Source organism: Entelurus aequoreus, linkage group LG22 (assembly GCF_033978785.1).
Source record: "Entelurus aequoreus isolate RoL-2023_Sb linkage group LG22, RoL_Eaeq_v1.1, whole genome shotgun sequence".
Classification (NCBI taxonomy): Eukaryota; Metazoa; Chordata; class Actinopteri; order Syngnathiformes; family Syngnathidae; genus Entelurus; species Entelurus aequoreus.
In genome coordinates this window covers 5,658,521-5,672,359 of record NC_084752.1, presented here as the reverse complement: position 1 = coordinate 5,672,359, position 13,839 = coordinate 5,658,521, and the positions used below count along the sequence as shown (strand labels likewise).

General features: G+C 37.2%; 1 protein-coding gene and 1 long non-coding RNA gene across 3 annotated transcripts in view; one reads left to right on the top strand and one right to left on the bottom strand.

Moving 5' to 3' along the window:
- The window catches only part of LOC133639198 (uncharacterized), a 134,472-nt gene that overhangs the window by 22,862 nt on the left and 97,771 nt on the right, over window positions 1-13,839 (bottom strand). The window lies entirely within an intron of this gene.
- The window catches only part of si:dkey-27h10.2 (uncharacterized), a 41,915-nt gene continuing 40,133 nt past the window's right edge, over window positions 12,058-13,839 (top strand). For both annotated transcript variants that reach the window (XM_062032325.1, XM_062032326.1), the window contains exon 1: window positions 12,058-12,201. In XM_062032325.1, the coding sequence (XP_061888309.1) occupies window positions 12,168-12,201 (34 nt within the window). In that variant the 5' untranslated portion in view covers window positions 12,058-12,167. The remainder of the gene's footprint in view (window positions 12,202-13,839) is intronic.

Here is a 13,839-nt window from a genome sequence, read left to right as displayed (position 1 = left end):
GAGCGAGGATGAAAGATTCGTGGATGAGGAACGTTAGAGTGAAAGACTAGAATGCAGTTGCAAGACATATCTTTTTTCGCTCTGACCGTAACTTAGGTACAAGCTGGCTCATTGGATTCCACACTCTCTCCTTTTTCTATTGTGGATCACGGATTTGTATTTTAAACCACCTCGGATACTATATCCTCTTGAAAATGAGAGTCGAGAACGCGAAATGGACATTCACAGTGACTTTTATCTCCACGACAATACATCGACGAAACACTTTAGCTACGAAGCTAACGTGATAGCATCGTGCTTAACTGCATATACAAACAAAATAAATAAATCCCTGACTGGAAGGATAGACAGAAGATCAACAATACTATTAAACCTTGGACATGTAAATACACGGTTAATGCTTTCCAGCCTGGCAAAGGTTAACAATGCTGTTGCTAATGACGCCATTGAAGCTAACTTAGCAACCGGACCTCTGTGAGGTCCGGTTGCTATCCGCCTACGCCAGCCAGCCCTCATCTGCTCATTAACACCCGTGCTCACCTGCGTTCCAGCGATCGACGGTGTGACGAAAGACTTCACCCGATCACAGATGCGGTCGGCGAGACGGAGGAAGTTAAGGTGAGTTCGGCGGCTAGCGCGTCTGCTATCCATCTCTGTGTTGCTGTAGTCCGCCGCTAATACACCGATCCCACCTACAACTTTCTTCTTTGCAGTCTTCATTGTTCATTAAACAATTTGCAAAAGATTCACCAACACAGATGTCAAGAATACTGTGGAATTTTGAAATGAAAACAGAGCTTTTTTGTATTGTATTCAATGGGGTACCAATACTTCCGTATCAACCGTTTACGTCACGCGCATACGTCATCATACATAGACGTTTTCAACCGAAAGTGTGGCGGGATATTTAAAATTGCACTTTATAAGTTAACCCGGCCGTATTGGCATGTGTTGCAATGTTAAGATGTCATCATTGATATATAAACTATCAGACTGCGTGGTCGCTAGTAGTGGCTTTCAGTAGGCCTTTAACCTTGTTGGAGGTACTGAACCCCACCAGTTTCATATGCGCATTCACCGAACCCTTCTTTAGTGAAAAATAAAAAATAAAAATGTCAAATTCAAGACAAAGTTACATGTTTTTGGTAACACTTTAGTATGGGGAACATATTCTAAGTAACAAAGACTTAATTTAGAGTTATTTGGTCAGGGTTAGAGGGTTAGGGTTATAATAAGGCCATGCAGAATAAGGCATTAATAAGTACTTAATAATGACTAGTTAAGAGCCAATATGTTACTAATTTGCATGTTAATAAGCAACTAATTAATGGTGAATATGTTCCCCATACTAACGTGGTACCATGTTTTATTACTGGTGCACAAAATGAACCGTTCATGAACATCACCTTGTTCCAAGAACAAAACCAACACAGTGCATGAACTCACAACAAATTACACACCTGAAAATCAGTCTGACTTCTGCTGTTGCCGTGTCCGTAATACGGCGATCGGGAGAAGTTTTTATTTACACGGTGAGTCGGGTGTGTCTTGACCTCCGCCGAACCCCTGAGCCCGACTCACCGAACCCCTAGGGTTCGATGGAACCCAGGTTAAGAACCACTGTTTTAGGGGGTTTCTATCAGGCGTGCAGTCGTTCTTGGTCTATTGCTGTTAGTTGGTTCTAGACTGCGATAAAATAATTTCCACAAAGTAGGAATCATTAACTATGATTCAAATATTTTCGTAGCGAGAACAACAACAAAAAAAACGGTTTATGACCTTCTAAATATGTTTCTCAAAACTATAAGCGCCCTCTAGACATGAAATAAAACCCTTGAATCACCTTTACACTCTTTTAATCCAATATAATAATGCTGCCTGAGCCTGAGCCAAAAAGTGGTCACAATACTGAACAGTTGCCAAAACTTCTGTAGTATTGATATTTTTGTTTATTTTGCCATTTTTATGCTTGACAATGTTTAATTTAGGGGGGAAATTTTGAAGAATATGCTTTAAAAAAAAAAAAAGAATATCCCCAAAAAATCTGCAGTGTGGTGAAACTGGAACATTTAAAGGGCAATGTGGCGAGGAACGACTGTACTTTCTTTATTGGTTTGAAAATTGCAACATCAGCTCGAGGCAGTTTGACTCAGGCCACTGTATGCTTGTTACCCGCTAAGTGTTTGAGCCGGTGACCAGTCTGCAACTGTACGTGACATCACAGGCAACCAAGGACTCATACACTATATTGCCAAAAGTATTTGGGCACCCATCCAAATGATGAGAATCAGGTGTCCTAATCACTTGGCCCGGCCACAGGTGTATAAAATCAAGCACTTAGGCATGGACACTGTTTCTACAAACATTTGTGAAAGAATGGGCCGCTCTCAGTGATTTCGTAGGATGCCACCTGTGCAACAAATCCTCGCTCCTAAATATTCCAAAGTCAACTGTCGGCTTTATTATAAGAAAAGTGAAGAGTTTGGGAACAACAGCAACTCAGCCACCAAGTGGTAGGCCAGGTAAACTGACAGAGAGGTCAGCATAGTGCAAAGACTTTCTGCACAGTCAGTTGCTACAAAGCTCCAAACTTCATGTGACCTTCCAATTAGCCCACGTACAGTACGCAGAGAGCTTCATGGAATGGGTTTCCATGGCCGAGCAGCTGCATCTAAGCCGTACATCACCAAGTCCAATGCAAAGCGTGGGATGCAGTGGTGTAAAGCACGTCGCCACGGGACTCTAGAGCATCACTTCTCTGGAGTGATGAATCACGCTTTTCCATCTGGCAATCTGATGGACCAGTCTGGGGTTGGAGTTTGCCAGGAGAACGCTACATTTCGGACTGCGTTGTGCTGAGTGTGAAATTTGGTGGAGGAGGAATTATGGTGTGGGGTTGTTTTTCAGGAGTTGGGCTTGACCCGTTAGGTCCAGTGAAAGAAATTTTGAATGCTCCAGGATACCAAAACATTTTGGACAATTCCATGCTCCCAACCTTGTGGGAACAGTTTGGAGCGGGCCCCTTCCTCTTCCAACATGACTGTGCACAAGTGCACAAAGCAAGATCCATAAAGACATGGATGACAGAGTCTGGTGTGGATGAACTTGACTGGCCTGCACAGAGTCCTGACCTGAACCAAATAGAACACCTTTGGGATGAATTAGAACGGAGACTGAGAGCCAGGCCTTCTCCACCAACATCAGTGTGTGACCTCACCAATGCGCTTTTGGAAGAATGGTGGAAAATTCCTATAAACACACTCCGCAACCTTGTGGACAGCCTTCCCAGAAGTGTTGAAGCTGTAATAGCTGCAAAAGGTGGACCCACATCATATTGAACACTATGGGTTAGGAATGGGATGGCACTTCAAGTTCATATGTGAGTCAAGATGTATCATGTTGTATGCATGCATGTGTGAGGCATCATGTTGTATGCATGCATGTGTGATGCATCATGTTGTATGCATGCATGTGTGATGCATCATGTTGTATGCATGCATGTGTGATGTATCATGTTGTACGCATGCATGTGTAATGAATCATGTTGTATGCATGCTTGTGTGATGTATCATGTTGTATGCATGCATGTGTGATGTATAATGTTGTATTCATGCATGTGTGATGTATAATGTTGTATGCATGCATGTGTGATGTATAATGTTGTATGCATGCATGTGTGATGCATCATGTTGTATGCATGCATGTGTGATGCATCATGTTGTATGCATGCATGTGTGATGCATCATGTTGTATGCATGCATGTGTGATGTATCATGTTGTACGCATGCATGTGTAATGAATCATGTTGTATGCATGCTTGTGTGATGTATCATGTTGTATGCATGCGTGTGTGATGTATAATGTTGTATGCATGCATGTGTGATGTATAATGTTGTATGCATGCATGTGTGATGTATAATGTTGTATGCATGCATGTGTGATGCATCATGTTGTACGCATGCATGTGTGATGTATCATGTTGTATGCATGCATGTGTGATGTATAATGTTGTATGCATGCATGTGTGATGCATCATGTTGTATGCATGCTTGTGTGATGCATCATGTTGTATACATGCATGTGTGATGCATCATGTTGTATACATGCATGTGTGATGCATCATGTTGTATGCATGCATGTGAGATGTATCATGTTGTATGCATGCATGTGTGATGCATCATGTTGTATGCATGTGTGATGTATCATGTTGTATGCATGCCTGTGTGATGCATCATGTTGTATGCATGCATGTGTGATGCATCATGTTGTATGCATGCCTGTGTGATGCATCATGTTGTACGCATGCATGTGTGACGCATCATGTTGTATGCATGCATGTGTGATGTATCATGTTGTATGCATGCCTGTGTGATGTATCATGTTGTATGCATGCATGTGTGATGCATCATGTTGTATGCATGCCTGTGTGATGCATCATGTTGTACGCATGCATGTGTGATGTATCATGTTGTATGCATGCATGTGTGATGTATCATGTTGTATGCATGCATGTGTGATGCATCATGTTGTATGCATGCATGTGTGATGCATCATGTTGTATGCATGCATGTGTGATGCATCATGTTGTATGCATGCATGTGTGATGTATCATGTTGTATGCATGCATGTGTGCTGCATCATGTTGTATGCATGCATGTGTGATGTATCATGTTGTATGCATGTATGTGTGATGCATCATGTTGTATGCATGCATGTGTGATGTATCATGTTGTATGCATGCATGTGTGATGTATCATGTTGTATGCATGCATGTGTGCTGCATCATGTTGTATGCATGCATGTGTGATGTATCATGTTGTATGCATGTATGTGTGATGCATCATGTTGTATGCATGCATGTGTGATGTATCATGTTGTATGCATGTATGTGTGATGCATCATGTTGTATGCATGCATGTGTGATGTATCATGTTGTATGCATGTATGTGTGATGCATCATGTTGTATGCATGCATGTGTGATGTATCATGTTGTATGCATGCCTGTGTGATGCATCATGTTGTATGCATGCATGTGTGATGTATCATGTTGTATGCATGCCTGTGTGATGCATCATGTTGTATGCATGCATGTTCCAAATAAACTCCAACTCAACTCAACAATGTATTTTGATCTTTGATCTCACCTGACCTGACAAGCTCCTGTCAACAGTTGAGGTGACAGAGTGACAGAGCAGCCTCCATGATCTTCTCAGCATTTCCAAGTTCAGGCAACTTGACAGCTGGCAAATTCAGGGCTGGACTTCTTGTCTGTGCTTTTCCCCCTGACCAGCGGCATGGCCAAAAGGCACAAAATCCCAGTTTTAATCGGTAACGTCCGTGTGAAAACTACGTATGTTGCTTCAAATGTCGAATTTTTTTGAACTGTTCTTGGATGGCTAATGTGAGTTACAGTGAAAGAGGGGCGTGGCGCGGTGATGAAGAAGGAGAAAACAGGTTGTCAGTGTGGTTGGACAGCAAAATAGCATTTTCTCCGTGGGGCTCGGCCTCCACAGATGTTTCATTCAGGGCCACTCCAAACGTGCTCCAGGCCCCGACACAATTCAGACGCCTTTTGTGCGCTGAAGGAGAGAAACTCAGCCCGCTGTTTACTGCTCGACCACCTCCGCCTCCTCCTCCTTCTCATGTTAGCGGGCGGAACAATTGGGGAGGGCCTTGCCCAGAGCCGGGGCGGTGTGGCAGGTCAACAGAATGGGCTGTGAATCCTGTGCCTCTGAATCCTCCGGGTGGGTGGTCCGGCTCTTTGCTCGCTCACACACATAGACTCTCATACTCCTCCTCCCTTCGCTTCTTCTTCTCTTCTCCATTAGCTCATCCACCGATGCTCCGACTTGGCCCGCTGCTGTTGCCTGACGCCGGGCATGATAGGCGATAAGTGCCCCCAGGGAAGAAGCATGGATGAGGGTCTTTATTCAGCACTAGGGGGTTAACAACCACTTGGGTGTCCTCGTTTTTTGTTGTTGTTTTTTTTTTTCTTCAATTTGTGGCGCCCCCTTTGGTATGTGCTTGGAAAGACATGCTAGTAGGGCTGGGCGATATGGCCGTTTATTAATATCTCGATATTTTTAGGCTATGTCACGATACACCATATACATCTCCATATTTTTCCTTAGCCTTGAATGAATACTTGATGCATATAATCACAGCAGTATGATGATTCTATGTGTCTACATTAAAGCATTCTTGTTCATACTATATTAATATATGCTACTTTTAAACTTTCATGCAGAGAGGGACATCACAACTAAGTCAATTTACCAAAACTGTATAAGATGACATATCAAAACAACACTAAATTAAAGTGCACTTTGTGTACAGAACGCCACTACAATAGTTTAAAACAAATAAAGTGCACTTTTGTGCATGATGTCACACAATATACACTACCGTTCAAAAGTTTGGGGTCACCCAAACAATTTTGTGGAATAGCCTTCATTTCTAAGAACAAGAATAGACTGTCGAGTTTCAGATGAAAGTTCTCTTTTTCTGGCCATTTTGAGCGTTTAATTGACCCCACAAATGTGATGCTCCAGAAACTCAATGTGCTCAAAGGAAGGTCAGTTTTGTAGCTTCTGTAACGAGCTAAACTGTTTTCAGATGTGTGAACATGATTGCACAAGGGTTTTCTAATCATCAATTAGCCTTCTGAGCCAATGAGCAAACACATTGTACCATTAGAACACTGGAGTGATAGTTGCTGGAAATGGGCCTCGATACACCTATGTAGATATTGCACCAAAAACCAGACATTTGCAGCTAGAATAGTCATTTACCACATTAGCAATGTATAGAGTGTATTTCTTTAAAGTTAAGACTAGTTTAAAGTTATCTTCATTGAAAAGTACAGTGCTTTTCCTTCAAAAATAAGGACATTTCAATGTGACCCCAAACTTTTGAACGGTAGTGTATTTCAATAAGTGTCAAATAAAAATGAGCTGCATAATAGGAAATCAAATAGTGTACCGTATTTTTCCGACTATAAATCGCAGTTTTTTTCATAGTTTGGCCGGGGTGCGACTTATACTCAGGAGCGACTTGTGTGTGAAATTATTAACACATTACCGTAAAATATCAAATAATATTATTTACCTCATTCACGTAAGAGACTAGACCGGGGGTCGGCAACCCGCGGCTCTAGAGCCGCATGCGGCTCTTTAGCGCCGCCCTAGTGGCTCTCTGGAGATTTTTCAAAAATGTATGAAGAATGGAAAAAGATGAGGGGAAAAAAATCTCTTTTTTTGTTTTAGTATGGTTTCTGTAGGAGGACAAACATGACACAAACCTCCCTAATTGTTATAAATCACACTGTTTGTATTAAATATGCTTCACTGATTCAAGTATTTGGCAAGCGCCGTTTTGTCCTACTTATTTTGGCGGTCCTTGAACTCACCGTATAGTTTGTTTACATGTATAACTTTCTCCAACTTTCTAGGACGTGTTTTATGCCACTTTTTCTGTCTCATTTTGTCCACCAAACTTTTAACGTTGTGCATGAATGCACAAAGGTGAGTTTTGTTGATGTTATTGACTTGTGTGGAGTGCTAATCAGACATCTTTGGTCACTGCATGACTGCAAGCTAATCGATGCTAACATGCTATTTAGGCTAGCGATATGTACATATTGCATCATTATGCCTCATTTGTAGCTATATTTGAGGTTATTTAGTTTCCTTTAAGTCCTCTTAATTCAATTTATATCTCCTGACACATGTAATATGGCTTTTAATTTTTTGCGGCTCCAGACAGATTTGTTTTTGTATTTTTGGTCCAATATGGCTCTTTCAACATTTTGGGTTGCCGACCCCTGGACTAGACGTATAAGATTTCATGGGATTTAGCGATTAGGAGTGACAGATTGTTTGGTAAACGTATAGCATGTTCTATATGTTATAGTTATTTGAATGACTCTTACCATAATATGTTACGTTAACATACCAGGCACCTTCTCAGTTGGTTATTTATGCCTCATATAACGTACACTTATTCAGCCTGTTGTTCACTATTCTTTATTTATTTTTTTAAATTGCTTTTCAAATGTCTATTCTTGGTGTTGGCTTTTATCAAATAAATTTCTCCAAAAAATGCGACTTATATATGTTTTTTTTCCCTTCCTTATTATGCATTTTCGGCCGGTGCGACTTATACTCCGGAGCGACTTATACTCCAAAAAATACGGTAAGTCAATTTACCAAAACTGTATAAGATGACATATCAAAACAACACTAAAGTAAAGAGCACTTTTTGTACAGAACGCCACTACAATAGTTTAAAACAAATAAAGTGCACTTTTGTGCATGATGTCACACAAGATATTTCAATAACAGTCAAATAAAAATGAGCTGCATAATAGGAAATCAAATAGTGGTCTGTTCAACATCTTCCCGCTTGAAGCCAAACCACCGCCAGACGATGTACCCCGTGCTGTTTTTCTTGGGAATTAATTCTTCCTCCATTTGTTACCAGAGTCGCACCTTCTCTCTCTCATATTACCACTCGCACCGCTCCGCTTGCACCACTTGCCACAGCTAACGTTACCTATTCCCCTACCTCTCTGCTCGGCGAGAGCGTATGACGTTGCACACGCGACAGTATGTGACGTATGTAACAAGGTGCGCTTGTTTTACGTCTCTGCGAGAAGGAGAGACAAGAAAGAGTGAGAAAAGCCTGTAGAATAGAGGTAATAAAGAAAAAACTAACAATTGAAATAAACAGATTACTATCCAACAAAAATAATAAGCAATCCTGTACAATATATGTAGTGTAATGCCCGCAGCTAAAAGCAACTGTGTGAGAACGTATACTCGAATACTCACGAAATAGTCACTTTCTACATCGCACAGAGACAAACCCACGATACATTGAGTGCATTCCATATATCCCCCAGTCCTACATGCTAGCATGTATAGGATACAGATATCCTCAAAAACTGCTCAATGACTTATGGAACTGAGGTGCCCCTGCTTGACGGCAGCCATGCTTTTAACAAATCTTGCTCAAATTTTACACACCTGTTTGTCGGTCCCCGAAAGGTGGATTCAGCTAAACACTCTAAAGCAGGAGTGTTAAACTTGTTTTCGTTGAGGGCCACATCGCAGTTACGGCTGCCCAAAGAGGGCCATTTGTAACGGTAAAAAATATATGTGTATAAATGTAAAAAAATTTGCCTCATGATATTGTTACATAATTAACTGTGCTTTTGATTATTATTCAATTCATTATTATTCTATGCATTTCAACGCCCTTTTAAGGCCCTTAACATACACGGAATTTCACTAAATTTTGCTGGCACGTCAGGTTCGTCGAAAAATTCGATATTTTGGGGGTCCCGAAGATGAAACTTTAAAATGTTCTCCAAAGCACCTCCTTTAATTATAAATATATTGTTTTGCATACACAATGTTTTTTTACGGTGAAATTCTGGCAACTGAGCAGCCAGTTTGTTTGGATTTCTTTAACGTAAAGTCTACGGTTGTTGTTTTTAACAGTGTATTACTGTAAATGGAACAATGGTACTACTTTTTTACGGTAAAATTCTGGCGATTGAGATGGAATTTTTTACAGTGCAACATTTGATGGATGCTTCCAAATCATAAGTCAAACAGATATTTAAGTATTTATTATTATTTCATGTACAGTACAGGCCAAAAGTTTGGACACACCTTCTCATTCAATGTGTTTTCTTTATTTTCATGACTATTTACATTGTACATTGTCACATCAAAACTATGAATGAACACATGTGGAGTTATGTACTTAACAAAAAAAGGTGAAATAACTGAAAACATGTTTTTTCTTATTCTAGTTTCTTCAAAATAGCCACCCTTTGCTCTGATTACTTTTTTGCACACTCTTGGCATTCTCTCCATGAGCTTCAAGAGGTAGTCACCTGAAATGGTTTTCACTTCACAGGTGTCATAGTTTTGATGCCTTCGGTGACAATCTACAATGTAAATAGTCATGAAAATAAAGAAAACGCATTGAAATGAGAAAGTGTGTCCAAACTTTTGGCCTGTACTGTATATATATATATATATATATATATATATATATATATATATATTAGTATTTGTAGCATTATTAGATCATATTAATGTTGAAAAGATATGCAACTGCATGTAATATTTTCCGTCAAAATGGAGAAAGATAAAATACTTTAACACATATTATTGTCTGGCTTTTGCGAGGCACATAAAATGATGTGGCGGACCAGATCTGGGCCCCGGGTCTTGAGTTTGACACCCGTGCCCTAAAATTACAGTGGGTGTTTTAGTAGGGCGCGCAATAAAGCTGTGTGAGAAATTTCAAGTCTGTCCGATTAATGGTGCCACAATGTGGTGTATTTGTCAGAAAAACAATAGCACATTGTTTTGGAAAATGTTCACCCAAACAACCATGTGGGGACAGTTTCCATTTTGCAAACTTTTTATTTGCATCAAATTGCAGCCAGGGAACCATATTTGGAAACCTGGCATGAGAAGACAGCATACTGGAACAATGTGATTTATCCCAACCAGTTAGCATATCTAATAAATATTTTAAATATATATTTTGTATGTTTTTTTTATTTTGTTCACTAAATGGTTCTCACTTGACCTACCTGCCTAAATAAAAAATAAATATCTTAAATCTGAATAAATTAAACACTTGAGACTTATATGTCCTTGTTTTAAATATATAGTTTCTAATTTGAATACATAAAAAATATAAAAACAAAAAAAAAAAAGTTTTTCTTGGTTTAAAATGTTACATTTTAATGTCAGTTTTGTCTTTTTCAGCATATTAAACTTTACTGTAAAACAGTGGTTGGCCTTCCTTACCCTAAATCACAGCGACATCTAGTGAGCAGAACACAGTACTAGCTCCAATAAGTCAACTGAAAATATATTTTTTAAAAAGGCTTTGGAATGTAAATAAAATCCTTTAAAACTGAAACCCCAGAAAATTCTGAAAGTCCATCCATCCATCCATTTTTCTACCGCTTGTAGTCGTAAATTTTTTGACATTTCTATTAATAATATTGCAACTGTGGTGGTGAAGTAGATTTAAAGTGTACGGTACAGAACATTTTATAAATATATATATATATATATATATATATATATATATATATATATATATATATATATATATATATATATATATATATATATATATATATATATATATATATATATATATATATGCAGTACAGGCCAAACGTTTGGACACACCTTCTCATTTCAATGCGTTTTCTATATTTTCATGACTATTTACATTGTAGATTGTCACTATGACACCTGTGAAGTGAAAACCATTTCAGGTGACTACCTCTTGAAGCTCATGGAGAGAATGCCAAGAGTGTGCGAAGCAGTAATCAGAGCAAAGGATGGCTATTTTGAAGAAACTAGAATATAAAACATGTTTTCAGGTATTTCACCTTTTGAATGAGTAGGTGTGTCCAAACGTTTGGCCTGTACTGTGCATATATACTGTATATATAAAAATAAAAATTAAAAAATTAAAAAAAAAATTAAAAAAAAAAAAAAAAAAAAAAATATATATATATATATATATATATATATATATATATATATATATATATATATATATATATATATATATATATATATTTATTTTTTTGGTACACGGATAGTGTGCACGATGCATTAACCACAAGTAATCGATGAGTGCACCAGATTTAGCTAACAGCTAATATCCATGTGTAATCCTCAATTTGACACCACATGACATACAATAAATATACATGGGAGAAAACAAAATGACACAACTACTAACGACAATAAAATGATGGCTTATAAAAGGACACATATTCACATAGAACAGTACAACACAAAACAGCAACATATACAAAAGTACATATTATAGAATGCATGCTCAGAACCTATTATTTGTACAGTGACTTAATTGATGGCTAAATGTTGATCATGTAGTGTTGTGCAGTTGAGATATGTGTCTGAAGAAATACTGTACAGTGTTTCCTTGCACTTGCATCATTTTAAGCAACACACTTGCATCCTGTCTGTGTTCAGAGACCTAGATCCTCTTTTTGGGTTCCTTTTGTGTCACAGCTGTTTTCAGACTTCTAAGATACATATCAATATTGTCATTATTCCTTGTATTTTTTCTAAATACCTTCTACACATGCACAATGCTAGCGTTTGGTCTGTCATTCTTCACCCTGGGTAAGATTTTTTTCTGTGTGTAAATTGACTTCATAATATTCTTCTTAACCCTGGTTGGTTTTAGAATATTTAAAAAAATTATACTGAAGAAAAGCCTACTTTTTAAAATAATTCAAATGTTGTAGAATGTAACTATTTTAAATGTTTTGTTTGAATGTGATTTTCTTTCGTTTATTTCAGGTTATATATAAAGGATGAATTAACAAAGGTAATACAAACTATTTCAAAATAAATTAACAAATATAATATAGGTAAACACTGTATCGATAACAATCTCAGTGTAAATTGTATGGTATCAAATGCAAGTATGGTGACTTATAATTAAATAGCTAAATTAAATAATAAAACACTCATAGATCATTGAAATAAATAATACAATTATAGAATTATCAAATAACATATAATATTCTCATTAATAATAAAATTCTCATTGACATACCACTGGGTTGTGAGTTTTTTCCTTGCCCTTATGTGGGATCTGAACCGAGGCTGTCGTTGTGGCTTGTGCAGCCCTTTGAGACACTTGTGATTTAGGACTGTATAAATAAACATTGATTGATTGATTGATATGTATTATAAAGTATTTTTAGGGTAGCACATTGAAATTTCTAAATATATTGTGTATTATTTAGGAGTTTAAGGCTTGTCATTGTGGATTATTAAACTTTTTAACAATACCATGTGGCATAATTTACACATAAAATAGCAGCAATGTCAGAACATACTTCAATAATCTTTTTCCTATGTAATATTTCCTAATTTACTGGTGTACTATGGAGATGTTAGTATAAAATGTGATTACATTTGCGAAACTGTGGATATATACAGTGTATAGATATACATATATAGCAGGGGTCACCAACCTTTTTGAACCAAGAGCTACTTCTTGGGTAGTGATTAATGCGAAGGGCTACCAGTTTGATACACACTTAAATAAATGGCCAGAAATAGCCAATTTGCTCAATTTACCTTTAACTCTATGTTATTATTAATAATTAATGATATTTACACTTAATTGAACGGTTTAAAAGAGGAGAAAACACGAAAAAAATGAAAATTCAATTTTGACACATAGTTTATCTTCAATTTCGACTCTTTAAAATTCAAAATTCAACCGAAAAAAAGAAGAGAAAAACTAGCTAATTCGAATCTTTTTGAAAAAATTAAAAAAAATTTTTATGGAACATCATTAGTAATTTTTCCTGATTAAGATTAATTTTAGAATTTAGATGACATGTTTTAAATAGGTTAAAATCCAATCTGCACTTTGTTAGAATATATAACAAATTGGACCAAGCTATATTTCTAACAAAGACAAATCATTATTTCTTCTAGATTTTCCAGAACAAAAATTTAAAAGAAAATTCAAAAGACTTTGAAATAAGATTTAAATTTGATTCTACAGATTTTCTAGATTTGCCAGAATAATTTTTTTGAATTTTAATCATAATAAGTTTGAAGAAATATTTCACAAATATTCTTCGTCGAAAAAACAGAAGCTAAAATGAAGAATCAAATTAAAACATATTTATTATTCTTTACAATAAAAAATAAAACATTTACTTGAACATTGATTTAAATTGTCAGGAAAGAAGAGGAATGAATTTAAAAGGTAAAAAGGTATATGTGTTTAAAAAT